The sequence below is a fragment of the Lonchura striata genome, chromosome 9, assembly GCF_046129695.1.
Source record: "Lonchura striata isolate bLonStr1 chromosome 9, bLonStr1.mat, whole genome shotgun sequence".
In the NCBI taxonomy this organism is placed as follows: Eukaryota; Metazoa; Chordata; class Aves; order Passeriformes; family Estrildidae; genus Lonchura; species Lonchura striata.
This window is the reverse complement of record NC_134611.1, coordinates 3,634,439-3,649,161: the sequence shown is the minus strand read 5'-3', so window position 1 is coordinate 3,649,161 and position 14,723 is coordinate 3,634,439. Positions and strand designations below refer to the sequence as shown.

At 42.2% G+C, this 14,723-nt stretch overlaps 1 protein-coding gene across 2 annotated transcripts in view; it reads left to right on the top strand.

The window, feature by feature from the left end:
* RABGAP1L (RAB GTPase activating protein 1 like) overlaps window positions 1-14,723 on the top strand; it is a 230,863-nt gene that overhangs the window by 170,239 nt on the left and 45,901 nt on the right. For both annotated transcript variants that reach the window (XM_021546018.2, XM_021546019.3), the window contains one exon: window positions 1,813-1,941. In XM_021546018.2, the coding sequence (XP_021401693.2) occupies window positions 1,813-1,941 (129 nt within the window). The remainder of the gene's footprint in view (window positions 1-1,812; window positions 1,942-14,723) is intronic.

Below are 14,723 nucleotides of genomic sequence, written 5' to 3'. Positions count from 1 at the left end.
TCATGATTGTGGACAGGATCAGATGGGAGAGTTTGTAAAGATGAACATTTCATGATTGTGGACAGGATCAGATGGGAGAGTTTGTAAAGATGAACATTTCATGATTGTGGATAGGATCAGATGGGAGAGTTTGTAAAGATGAACATTTCATGATTGTGGACAGGATCATATGGGAGAGTTTGTAAAGCTGAATGTTCCATGATTATGGACAGATCAGATGGGAGAGTTTGCAAAGCTGAACATTTCTTGGTTGTGGACAGGATCAGATGGGAGAGTTTGTAAAGCTGAATGTTTCTCATCAGCACCTCGAAGGCAGCTTTTCCTGGGTCTCTGCAGTGATGACCCAGCAGCTTCTTTGGCAGTGAACAACAGGAGGATCAAATAGATCTTGGGCAAACTCAATAAGGAAAGAAAAGAACAGAGCTGGACATGGACTTTGGAAAAGGGCCTGGAGGGACAGGACAAGGGGGAATGGCTTCAAACTGCCAGAGGACTGGGTTAGATAAGATATAGGGAAGAAATTCTTCCCTGTGGGGGTGGTCAGGCCCTGGCAGAGGTTGCCCAGAGAAGCTGGGGCTGCTCCATCTGTGGAAGTGTCCAAGGCCAGGTTGGATAAGGCTTGGAGCAGCCTGGGATAGTGGAAGGTGTCCCTGCCCATGGCAGGGAGCTGGAATGAGGTGGCCTTTAAGGTCCCTTCCAACCCAAGCCATTGTGAGATTCTCTGGATTCAAGTGGATAACAACATAGTTAAGAATCAAACTTTGTGTGTGTGTAATGTACCCACTGTGTGTAATGAGGCAAAAAATGATACTGGGTGTTTGTTCCTCATGAACAAGCAGAGGATGCCCACATGGAAATGTTGGCACAGATGGAAATGGTGGTGGTGGTATGTGAGCAATTAATTCAGCAATTAACCTTAACCAAAAGTGCAGTTATACACATTACACAGTCTAGATCTCCACTGGTGACTATGTAGACAGAGTTTTGTTTACTCTTTTCTGGGTTAAAACCCTTGAAATTTACATTTTTGAGGTGATGTCCCGAATGTCTTGTCAGGACCTTCAGTTTCTGTGAACCATTTAAAGGAATTCTCCCAAGGCTTGGGATTTGGTACCTTCTGAATCTCTTGGTGCAGGTCTCAGTAACCTGGAGGATGGATACATTTGTCCCTGTGAATCACATTTCTCTGTCAGGGACAGGAGGGGATTCATGGTGAATGTGTAACATCTTCTGGCCTTTTAGACTTGATACCAGAAGCATGGGAGATGTAGAAATAAGCATGTAGAACATTCTGGCACGGTGTTCTCTGAGAAATTGTGTCACACACTTCAACACATGGACTTGTTGATGCCTTCATGTCTGTGACTATACATACATTAAATAGATACACTTTTTTTTTTTTTAAGGCAGTATCATGAGAATCAGTAATGCTCTAATGCACAAGCTTTCCAGGAAATGTAATAATTTCTCCTAGGTTTTTGTTGTTTGCTTGTTGTTTTGTTTTTTTTTTCTCCTCTTCACTGACATCTTGACAGGCTGAGGCAGAATCCCTTTCTTACCTGTCAGGTATAGAAGGATAAAATCCATTATTCCCATGTTGCAGTCCTCTGTGCTGCCCTACCTAGGATTCCTTGGATGGGCTTTAGCCTCTGTTTTATGAAGCACAGTTAAAAGAGCTGATTTCAAGGAGGATGACTTTGAGCTGATGTGAATATTGGTGATCTGGAATGCATCCAGTAAATGACAAATCAAGTAGAAGAGCGTGACTGCATGTTCCCAGGGTTTACTGTAGTTCCCTGTGTTTCATTTCAGACCTCCAAAGAGGACCTTCTACAGGCTGATTTTGAAGGAGCTTTAAAATTCTTCAGGGTTCAGTTGCCCAAGAGGTACAGAGCTGAGGAGAACGCCCGGAGACTCATGGAACAAGCTTGCAATATTAAGGTAAGGATGGACTTCATTGCTTCTCATTCACCCAGGAGTTTGTACAGGAAGAGTAAAATGCAATGTTAAGAATGGCAGTAGCATGTAGAAAGTAAAGAAATTGGAAAGTAAAGTAAATCAGCGGTTTATTGCTTTTTATATATGTTTGTATGATTACACACACACCTTTTGTCTTTAAAGAAAGTGAATCTGATCTTTTCTCTCTTTGTCTGCTTGGGTACAAGCTAATAATTAAAGCAGAAAAACGGCGCATTATCAACAACTATCAGAACTCACTAATTCCTTATTTGTTTTATAAACAGTGACTGCAGTAAACCAATTAATCACTGTATGATAATCATGCAAACAGAGCTCAGATATTATTTGTTTTGCTCAGAAGCTGCTTATCTGCTGAGTGCTGTGTATAATACATTTGAATTCAGGTAAAAATGAGTTTTGTTTGTATATCAGGCTTACCAAGATAGAATATGTTTTTTTATTCTACCTTACCCAAGATTCTGCTGTCAGAAGTCAGGCTACTCTGAACATATTGGATTTGAACCAAATTTGAGAAGCATGACTGCAAGCTGTTGAGGGAAGAAACCTGTTTAAAATGGCTGCAGAGGTTCATAAAGGTCCTTGGAAGGTCCTGGAATTTTTTTATTTTTTTTTTTTGGTTGAAATATGTATTGCTATGGAGGGACTTTATGTTTGATCTTGGAGAAAAAGTGTTTTAGTAATTTCTTGGAATGTGAGCTCTGATGGGAAGTGCATATTGGTGTGGCCCAGTGATGGACAGAAAACATCCCACTAGGAAGAATGTTCATGCAACACTCTGCCTCTTTTTATATTTTTATTGCCTCTCTCAATATATTTGTTAATTTCCCTTGTGCTGCTTAATTTCATCATTTATTAAGCAAGGGCTTTTTCCCTTCTGGTTAAAGCACTGATCTTATGAAAAAATAGGTCTTGCCATCTGAATGTTTATTCCAGCCAAGGAAAAGAAAATCTGTTGAAACATTTTAGGAAAATTGTACTTGGAATTCAGCTCTGATGCTGAAAGAGACTATTTGTGAGTACAAGGCTGCAGTTTGATATTCAGTATTTAGTCCTCTGCTTGGTTGTTGAAAATGAGTAATTTAAGGACTTGGCTAGTACGGGGGAATTAAGTTTATGCTGCTTACTCGGGGTGTATTTTCTGCTGGGAGGTTGAAGTAGAAATCTTCATGGTACCTGTTGGAAGAGCTATTTATTGATTTTCTCGTGCCTTTCTCCTTTTCTATTTCTCTCTTTTCTATTTCTCTCTTTTCTATTTTCAATCCATTGTATGTCACATGATGTTATTTGTCATTAGTTTTTAATTTAGTACTGAATGTATGTGTGCATGATGTGCTTTATTGGGGAAGTATTTTGAAATGCACCTGAGGCTGATGCTCAGTGCTCAGGGTTCAGCACCTGGGGCCAGTTATGAGAAAAGACATTGTGAACTGTGAGTGGACAGGAAAGGGTAGGGCTTGACAGTGAATTCACTGCATACACAGGATTTCACACACTGTGGATTCTGGTTAAGAGAAAAGCCCAGGTGAGTGCCACAAACATGGAGTCAAGTTACCCCTTTATGTGTTAGAGAAGTGTGTGAGGATTAGTAGGAATGGCTGAAAAGGAGAGAGAATTCAGAGCTGAGACCTGGGGCTGTCGGGGGTTGAAGTCACCTTCTGCTGTGTCAGTACCTGCTGCTCTGGTGTGCTTAGGGCTGGCTCCCTGAGCACACAGCTCATCCTGTCAAAGACTTCAGGAACTTCATGTGAGGAAACTCAGCACAAGACCCTGCTGGAGGGAGGGTGAAACATTTTAAATGAGTGTGTCTCCTCTCACTTGCACCCTTGCCACAGGTGCCACCCATGGCACTGAAGCATCTGTCTGGCCATGGTCTCTGGTGTGGGATGAGGATGAGGAGCAGTGACTGTGGAGTCGTCAGTGTGGCCCAGCATCCTCTCAACTGATGACAATAAATTGGCTTTTGGGCATGTTTTCTGTACTGTCTAGGAGGGACAGGAATGTGTTGGCTTAGGTGGTTTTGGAGTCTCCATCTGTGGAGACACTCAAAACACAGATTGCCCTGTGTGAGCTGCTGTAGGCCACCCTCCTTCAAAGGGGTGGTTTAGACAAGATGCTCTCCAGACATCACTTCCAACCTAAACCAGGCCATGATTCTATAATTAGATGTTAGAATCCTTGGATTTATTTACCAACAGGTGCCAATAATTGCAGGAGCTGACATGCTCAAACAGGAGATTTTGGTCTTGTTCATCACCAGTGGCAGAGTCCCAGGGAGCACAGAGGTTGTATGAAGAGCAGTAGTCTGTCTTGTTGAATGTAGCAAAACTTGTTCTGTTAAAAAAAAAGGCCACACCAGACCCTTAAACTGCTTTTTTGTGCTATATGAAAGAGGCACTGTGTGTCTTGTGGGCTGTATTAGTACTTGTAGACTAAACAATAGATGGTTTTAGAGCAAGTATCACACAGTAAGTGAATGGAGGATTTTCTTCAGATTTCTCAGCTAATTACACAGGCATAAAAACCTAAAACCAGAACTGTTTTGTGGCAAGGCTTCATAATGAGCTGTATTTTTTTCCAGTGTTTCTTTTAATTTTGTCCCCACATTACTGCAAAACAAAACAGGAGTTTAACATGTAATAAAAATCCACCTCTCCTTGCTTACTTTTTTCTTGAGCTTTAGCTGAGCTACTTCTAGTCCTGCAGAAGGCAAATTTAAAACTTTTTGGTGTTTTTTCTCCTTAATTTCACAACTTTTCAATTGATTTCAAGATGTAATGCTTGGATTTTGAAAGTACTGAAAGTGGTGTATTGGACTTTCATAGTTCTATCATACTGCTTTTGGAAAAAAAAGGAATTGGTATCTATCTTTCTCTAAAGAGTAGATCTGCAGATGCAAGGAAAAATCTGCTATTAAATGAAATATCTGTGTAGAATGTGCTTGAGAATGACTTTTTCAATTAAGTATTACTTTTGGTGGTTATTCACTAGGTCTGGATTTCAGTCATTTACTAGTAAACCACTGGGACAGTCACTGGAATTAGAATTAATGGTAGTGTTTTCCTGCAGAGCTGTTGGGTCATATTCCATTGTTGAAGAGCATTTTGAACTAATTCATACTATGACATAATAGGGTCAAAGAAATAATATAGCCTGTATTTGTAATTGTAGAAAGATTTTTATGCTTACGCTTTGGGGAGGAGATTTTTTTTTTTTACTTTCCTCATTTTTCTGTCTTTACAAGAGTTTTCAGAACTTTTTCTATGTCTCTGGAAGCCCAATTTGATAAATGAATGAATGAAGTAAGACCCTCTTCTAGATTTCGTGAAGGTTGATCCTAATGGTGCTATTTTATGAAAACATCTGCCAAATTCTTCATGCTCACAGCATCTGCCTCAGTTGCCTTTTGTATCTTCTTGCAGTTCCTCTTGCACAGATCCATGTGCATCCTAAAGAACTTGGAATGACCTTGGATTTTAATAGAGGAGTCCCATCACCTGTGTTCTTACACCTGGCTTCAGGCAGGTGAGCTGTGGAACAGGAGAAAGTCTCACTGGGAGATCTCCATATGAACATTCCCTGGCTTGTCATTTCCCAGTGAATTCAGGGAGTTGTGCCCCTTTCTCCATGACTGTCCCATGGCATGTGGAAACGGAGCAGAGCTGACATTCACCGTGTGTGTGTTAGCTCTGGAAATTCAGAATGTGCTACACTGCAGCTCTGAAATGCCAGATGGAGAGGTGGGGACATCCTCGGAATTACCTGTGGGGTGTCACCCCTTGTGCCAAGGGAAGGTGAGGTGAACACGTGGGATGAGAGACACAGGAACCTGCAGGGAAGGTTGTTCTGTGGTGGGGCAGCATCTGTACAGACACCTTTTGTTACCTGGTTCAGGCACTACAGCCTCATCTTTCACCATCCTCAGTAGCAGGAAAGAGCTCAAAAACTGAAATTCTTATAAGAGAAGTTTCTTCCCAACCAGGCAAATCTCCCTTTTGGACAATATTGGCATTACGAGGTTGCGCTCTCAGCACCTTCAATGAGACCAGCAAATGGCTCTGAATAAGAACAGTGCCTTTCCCAGTGCAAAGCAAACACACATTTTTGTCACCTCTCACTCTACTGACAAGGCTGTCACCCACAGCTGGAGCTGGCACCTGGGCCATGGATAATAGAATCAAGGAGAGCAGGCTACAGTAGCAGGAGCTGTGCTAAGCTTGTTTTCATTTCAGAATTGTTCCTTGGTGACATTTAAAGCAGGTTTACTTTATAATGTTGCAATATAAATGTTTTCAATTGAGAGTGGTGATTTGAGGCTTTCCTTACTGATGGGGATGACTGACTTGCTTCACACCTCTGTTGATCTTCTATCTGGATGTGAATTTTTACAGGCATGGTTTAACTCACCTACCGATTTATGTGACTTTCAATGGGTAGGATTAAAAATAGCTGGTTTGCTCTCTCTTCTCTCTAGAGCATTCTCTCTCTCTCTCTCTGTGCTTATCTCTGTACGTGTGTACTTATCCAGTTACTTGGGGATTTTGCTATCATGGTAAGAAAACACAAAATGTAACAGAAAAACAAAGGAGGTCACTGCAGAAAGGCCCTGAAACTGGACAGCCATTGGTTGTACCAGTGTTATATCTATTTAACCTTTCAGTATAAAGGACAGGTTAAAAATTGCTCATTTATCAACTTCTTCAGAAAAGGCCAAACCAAATAGAAAAGGATTTGGTTTAGATCTATAGAAAAGCCTGCAATGCTTGTATGCAATTTCTTATTAAATCCAATGATCAGTTATGTCTTGCCCTTGTTATGTCTGTGCTGTTATCTCTGAAGTGCAGATCCACTTCTCCTGGTGACAAGGGTCATGTTTTTTAATTCCTGTCCTGCTTGCAGCTCCAGTTTCCTTCTTTCTGCTTGGCTTTGTGATGTGGGCCACCACAATGAGCCAGCACCTGGAAATGAGATTGAAGTGCCTGCAGTGGAGTTGGATGTTAAATGTGATTGTAATCTTGGTAATAAATGTTTACACCATAGAAAGCAATGTTGTTAATTTAAAACAACAGTTTGAACTTGAAGTGTTTCTTTATTTTAACTTATGATATTTATTTAATATTCCAGTGAGCAGACATGTTGCCCAGTAGTGAGTCTATGTTTTCAATGTGTTTAAGCATTAGTAAAACTGTTCAGTTATTTTACTTTGGTTGGTTGGTCTGGTTTTTCTTTCATTTGCACTGAGTTGGCATTGTAAGGGACAGCAAAAAAGGTACCTAACTAATTCTCTATCAATAGGAAAGGAATAGAATTTTATTGTTATTAGTTAAGTATAATAACATTTTAACAATTTAAAGTAGTTCTGCAGCCTGAGTGAGTAAAAATATTTTGGTATCTTTGTATTAGTCACTAGCTGACATATGTACTTGTGAGCAGTGCCATCGACCAGAGCAGAGTTGCAGTGTGAAGGTCTTCCAAGAACTGTAAAAGTTTGATGTAGAAAAGTTGAAACATTTATTGTCTCTATCCCAGCAGTTTTATCACTTTGCCCAAATTCTTAGTGGTTTCATTCAGCAAGGTAAGGAGGGTACCTGAAAGCTGCTCCATGGTTCAGCAGAGCACCTAAACCCATTTTGTTCACCTTGGTGCATCAGGAGTCAGAGCTTTTCAGTATGGCAGCAGATGTCCTGTTCCAAGTGGGAGCAGGAGAGCATCCTCAGAAGGTCCTTCTGGCCTGAGCTTCTTCAATCTGGCACCTTCCTGTGGATAAATAAGAGCTGCTTTCCATCCTTGGGTCTGAAAATAGTTCAGAGAGCAGGAGATGAAGATGGCAGGGAGTCACACTGCTTGACAGCTCTGTCTTCTGGCGTCTTTGCCAGAATGTGTCTAAAATAGCTCTAGAAGTAAGAGGAAGTGAACCTTTTCCCAAGCTGAACTCCAATCCCAGATGCAGGTTGGCTGAAGCATTGACTCACCCCCTGGGAGGTGGCACATTAAAATATCTCACACAAAGTTCTGTCCTTGCAGTGGGCTGTATGTTGGGCAGCAGCAGTGACTGGAATTCCTATTGACAGCACAGTGCTCAAAACTAGTGTTTTAGAGGAGAAGATGTCAACTCTTTCTTTGGAGGAAACCAACCCAGTAACTGATTTTCCCAAAGAATGCCTTGAGTTTGACTATGAAGAAAGCCTGTGATGATGGTTCCTGGCAGGTTTGCAGTACCCCTTACTCTCCCAGTAAGATGGTGTCCTTTTTAAAGACACTTCTGTGGTGCAAAAGAGGCTGTAGAGGAAGAAATGTATCCCAGCATCGGTGGTTGCAACCATAACTAAAAGGAACAACCCCACAAGATTTCACGTTTTGTGGAGAAAGAGGTGTAGGTAAAAATACAGATTCAGAAATGCCTGGCAACAAGCTCTGCACCCCATGTTTATGCTGGCAAAGTGTTCCTTGATACTGACTTTAGCATCAAAAAAACTGTTGAGACTTAAGATGGCAGAATATCCCTGGAGGTGGAAATTCCTCTGTGCTTCTCTTGGGTATCTTTCAGGCAGTCAGGTCTGAGGGAGTAGCTTGGCAGTAATCAGTGTAGTAATTCTGAAGAAATGTATTTTTTTATATGCAAAAGACACTGGGGCCAAGGCACGACCCTTTCCAGCCAAAGTTTTGCTGTTGTCTATGACCCTGAAAAATACTGTATCTTTATTCTTTTAGAACTCAACTCCTGTGACTTGAGAAACTCTGAATTCTCACCTCTGAAAAGCAGAGGAAGAAGCTCTGTTGACTGCTGGGAGTTCAGGGCACCCACAGAGAATTATCTTTTATTTCTTACGTCTAGAAGTCTTAGAATACGTGCACTTGGAAGTGACTGCATTTAGGGAAAAAATTCAAGTTGCCTTTTGTCTTTTTTGATCAGTATGTGTCTCAGAAATGCTGTGGTCATTTTATTCCTGCAGATCTTACATATTTTTTAAAAAATGAAGTTTGTGGAAACAGCCATGGGTGGGGTTTGGTGTGGTTGCCCAGAGCAGCTGTGACTCCTCCATCCCTGGCAGTGTCCAAGGCCAGGTTGGACAGGGCTTGGAGCAACCTGGGATAGTGGAAGGTGTCCCTGCCAGGGCAGAGAGGTGGAGCAAGATGAGATTTAAGATCTCTCCCAACCCAAACCATTCTGTGATTCCATTCTGTGATTCTCTGTTGCAGACAGCTCCAATAATCCAGAGCTAATGGCTCATGCAGTGACTGGGGGAAAGCAGTGATTCACTCTCTGTGTAGCACACTGAGCAGCTGGGATGGGACACTGGGTTCTTTTTGGTTTTTGGCAAATTAAATGGGGTGACAAATTCTGAAGCACTGTGCTGAGACCTAGAGCTAAACTGATAAAAATAATTGGGAGGAGAAGGAAAAGAAAAGGCAAAGCCTAACAATTTTCCCTTATTCCCCCCAGGGCTTTTGCAAATAAACAGAAGAGGCACTGGGGGCACTGTCTTCATGTACTTTTGCTGGTGTTTGATTTCTCAGGCACCTGCACTTGGATTTATTTCTCTGCTTGGAAAATGAGGGGACAAACAAAACTAAGTATAGGAGACAGTGACTGCATTTAATAAACGCAGAGCTCTGCAGGGACAGCAACTTTTAGAGCTGAAAGTCTTATTAAAAACTTGCCACTACAAACCCCAGGCGTTGTTTTTGGCATTATTGACACTGTTGGAAATTAAATTCAGCAAGTAGTTACTTGGATATTCTCTGAGCAGTGTGTAGCTACTGGAGCAGGACTGTAGCTGGGTGCTCTATAAAGGCAATATTCACATTTTTAGGATCTCCTGATTGCTTCAGGATTCTCTGGTTTTCTACAGTTAATTGCTTGTATTTTTAGCTTATTGTAGCCTTGTTTCTCTTGTGGAGATTGAGTAGTATGGTAAACATGGTGTTACATTGTTTATGTTGTTAAGTTTGTTTATGTTTGGGCATAAGTAGATTACATCTGGCTGGTACCTCATTCTATCCAGCTGTTCAAGCAGCAGATGAAAATCAGACCTCATTGCGTTGTGCTAGCTGTCTGTTATTCTTTCAACTTCCTTTGCTTAATTAATTAATGCAATTTCCTGGACAGTAATTTTTAACCACAATTTGATTCTGCAAGTTAGTCAAAAGCCATGAAAAAACTGAAAATCTCATCTCCAAGTTATTAATCAGCCTAATAATTAGTATAGATGCGGAAATATGGAGAGGAACTGTTTACAAGGGCATGGAGTGACAGGACAAGAGGCAGTGGCTTCAAACTGAGAGTAGATTTTGATTGGATATTGGGAAGGAATTCTTCCATGTGAGGGTGGTGAGGCCCTTGGGACAGGGTACCCAGGGAAGCTGTGGCTGTCCCATCCCTGGCAGTGCCCAAGGCCAGGCTGGATGGGGCTTGGAGGAACCTGGGATGGTGCAAGGTGTCCCTGCCCATGGCAGGGATCGAAATAAGATGGGCTTTAAGGTCCCTTCCAACCCAAATAATTTTGTAGTTCTGTGTTAATAAATAATCTCTAAACCTGGAAGTATAGGCATGACTTCAGTATAGGCTCGGGGGCCAGTGTCAGCTTAAATCACTCAGTTACTGTGACAACAGAGCTGCAAAATCTTCAGCTTCAAGAGTCCCCCAGCCCAGGTGCAACTGCCCCAGCCTGGAGGGGGCTCCTCACTCCTTCCCTGTGTGAGAAATCCAGGTGTGTGTTCACTAACACACACACAGACACACACACAGACACACACACTGGGGCTGGCATTACTTGAAGAGGCTCAGAGCTTAGTGCATCAACCTCTGGGGAAAAAGAGTTAAACTACAGCTGATGTTCTTCACAGAGTCAAGCAGCTGCCTGAACAGCTCCTTTAGGATCTCAGAAATCCTTTGGTCACCCCACAGCTCAGAGCACGAGATCAATGCCCTTACCCTGCAGCCTTGTGGGGAACGATTCGATGGCAGACTGAGAAAGGCACTTCACTGTGCCACCAGGATGCTCCCTCTTTCCCCAGCAGGGAATACTGATGCTATTTCAGCCCTTCAAGAGCAGTGGGAAGAGCTGGAGAAGGGATCAGGGCTTTGCTTCCTACGTGCCTGATGAGGATGTCATGTTCCACTTGCTCCTGTGTGCCCCAGGCGCCTGTTGCAAGCACTGCACTGAATTGTGCTTCAGCATCTGAGAACCTGCTTCCCTTACCTCGGGCTCATTTCTTCTCCCACTGTCAATGACACACAAAAACTTTATTGTCGGGCTGTTCCTTTTGATGACTGTGCAATTTACCTGTCAGAAATGGGGAAAAAACTCAATCGCCTTGTCACCACTGCCTTACTTTCAAATGTGAAATAGTCCTGAAAACAGTAAGTGTGATGTGTTTCCTCATGAGGCAGTGCTGAAAGAGATTTCTCTCACTGAAAGGAGCTGCATACAGAATCTGAATACAGATCCCAACATAGTTTACTTCATTCCAGCTGCTTGTCCAGACCATCATACTCGGGTAAGTTTGTAGGGAAACAAAAACTGTTGCTTTAAGTAGCAGCAGGAAGCTCTGAGGCAAATTTGGCCCTCGTTTTTCTTGTAATGCAGAGTGAAATGTAGATTTGTGTTGTAATGAACTTCCTTCAAGAGAACTTGCTTCGTTTTCCCCTTTTGTAAGCACAGTGTGAAGCAGGGCATGTTTCTTTTACAGGAGGAAGGATATGTGGTGGGAAAGGAGCATCTTCCTTGGCACAGTTTGTGTTTCCCAGAATTCTGACAGGGGTTCTGCAAAGGCAATGACTCTCTAGCTGAGGGGGATCTGGTTTAGCCATATGTTTTTTTTCCTTTTGTCCCACTATGCACCAGAGCCATCTTCTCCAGCCAGCATCACAAATCCAAGTGCTTCAAGACTTGATCAAACACACTTCTGGTCAGGGCTGGGGATGTAAAAGGGAAGAAGGTGCTGCCTGCACTTGGTGACCCTGGAAAACCTCCACCCCTGCTGTGAGAGCAGAGGAGCTCCCAGCCTGGAGGGAAAATGCTCATCCCAGGTGCAGCAGTAATTGCAGAGGGGAATTGGGAGCAGGGCTGGCTGTGGGCTGTGCCAGAACCCAGCTCATGTTGTGCTGCTCTCATCCATCCCTCTCTCCATCAAGCAACATCTCCTCTGGTGGCTGAGTCTCTAATGGCAAGGAGCAGCACATTTATGGATCCACCACTGGGTTGGGAGCTGACACAGGGACTTGTTGGGAGCCCAGGCTCCCCCTGGAGCAGCCAAGAGTCCCTCTCTGTTTTCCTTCAGTCTCTCTTTATTGTGACATCCACAGAATGTTAGTAATGGTCCTATCTGGCAGAAGGACTTTGCCACTGTGAAAATGCACATTAAATGATTGGCTCTTTGCAAATACTAAATTGAAGGCTGTATGTGTTATGTTGGAAAGTTATTTTGTCTTAATTTGTATTAATCCTCTTTTTAGTAGTGTGGTAGATGTAGTTTTAGGTTAGAACATAATGTTGTAATAGAAACTCTGCAATGTAAGGTATTTTTTATAGCTCAAGAAAGGGGTGAGGTAATCAAGAAATTCTTTGCACAGAGATAACAGCAACAAGACACCTTAAGAGTTCCTGTCTCCTTATCAGAAAAGACAAACATCCTCCCACCTCCTCTCCATCTTTAAGGAGCCACCAGGATTAAGAGGAAAAAGTTGACAAAAACCAGAAAAATTGCTAGTTTGCAAGGAATTTATGCATCATGTATGAGATATATGAATATGCAACAGACTGTTGCTTTTAAGGGTTAATCCTTTGTTCACAAAGCATGCTTTTCGTGGCTTAGTCTCTGGGAGCATCCAGACATCTGTAATTTTTTGCTTTTATTGTCCTAACTCTGGCCAAATTCTTATCGCTCTTATTTTTATTCCTGTTTTTATAACTGTTTTATTACTATTAAACTTTTAAAATTTTTAAACAAGTGATTGGCATTTTTCACACCACACAGTGTTTGCAGTGTCCCTGTTTAAACAACACAACTGTTTACCTGTATGACTGGTGGATTTTCAACCTTTGATCCATCATGCATATCAGGAATAGTATACAAGATTATACACTGTCATAGGAATTTGGGGGAAAACTGCTGGAAAGGTGAAGACACCAGAGAAATGTTCAAGTCCCTGATGTAAGGGTTTCACACATCTGTACTCACTGGTGAGGGCTGGAGTAAAACAAGCACCTCCTGTAACGTTACACGGGTCTGGGTCTGTGTTTGTTCCCTTTTTGGTGCTGGTAGGATACAAAGTGAGCAGTAAGGATTAGGAAGAGGATATAGACATCTGTGCTCTGGGACACTTCTCAGAAACATCAATAATGATAGTTCTTAATTTTTTAATGTGCCTCACCTTGCACTAATGGACTTAAACCAGCATTTTATGCTGCAAACAAAATTGTTGCCATTAGAAAAGGAGGCTTGCCTGTTCCAGGAGTGTGAGAACATATAGCACCTGTAATGGAGGGAAGTACTAAGCTTTCATTCTTGTGACCTTGTGCAAATAGGATGTGATTACAATATAATTTAATTCTGACAGTCTGGAAACCATGGCAGTTGACATAAAGTGACATTTCAGGAGAAACAGGCATGTGTTTTAATGCATCTCTTTCAGTCTCCTAAGCTTTATTGATGGTATTTGCTCTTCCTGCTTTCCTTGCTCCACTCTTAATGCACAATCAGAACACAAGATTCTGGGAAATGTGTAACAGTGGATCATAGTTAACCTTGTAAATAAAATGCAGTGTGGTAGAGAGTGATGTGAGCTGATGTATGCCTGGTGTATGTGTGTTAATATAGCAGTACTTTTTAATCTCCTTGGACAGATTAAATCCTGGCATGCACACCTTCAGGGACTCATTTAGGAAAGCAGAAAATAAAATTCCATTTGAATTTTGATATGGTCTTTGGTTCTTGTGACCTAAACCAAGATTCTCCTCCTTCAGTCATGGATTTTGCTCAGGCTCAGGGAGGAGGAACAGTTCCACCAGGTGCTTGACTCTGCAAATACCCCAGAGATGGATGTGTCACAGCAGGATTTTGCCATCCCTCGTTCAGAGGAGGAAAAACTGGAGCTGTGAGCTCAGGCACAGACAACTCCAACCTGCAAAAAGGAAAAGTGACAAGGTATTTTCCATCTATGTACTTCTGTAGCACTGGAATCACATTATTCCCAATTAACTCTGTAGCATATGGGTTGTTTTGTGTGCACCAGGAATATCTCAGTGCAGTCAGGTATCTCTGTGTCTCTCCCTTTGATGAGTCACTTAATAGGCTCATTAAGGAAATGGAGGGTATCTCATGTAAGTGTTCACTCACTGAGCCACAGTCGCCTCCCTTTCAACCCCAGACAAAGAGGGAAACAAAATATTGCCAAATGCATCTCTGTGTGCAGCTCCCAAGGACACTGAAGTCATTTTTAAAGTTGTAAGGATTGAAAGCAGCCATCCTGCTCTATACTATGTAATTTCCTGCCTATGGAACTGAGGATGGCTTCTAAACCCTCCACCCCATCACAGGAAAGATTAAGTGGTGTGAAGGGGCACTCAGGAGGATAAAATGCAGGTGAGAAGTTTCCCTGCTCCAAGTAAATTTGGTTCACTGGCAGCCCCCAGATGGTTTTCACTGTTGCTGAAGTGCCACACAATAATCTGTAAATAAGGAGTGAAATGAGTTGTCACTGTGCTGTGTGTGTATAAAGCAGGGAGCAAGGCCTCTGTGTT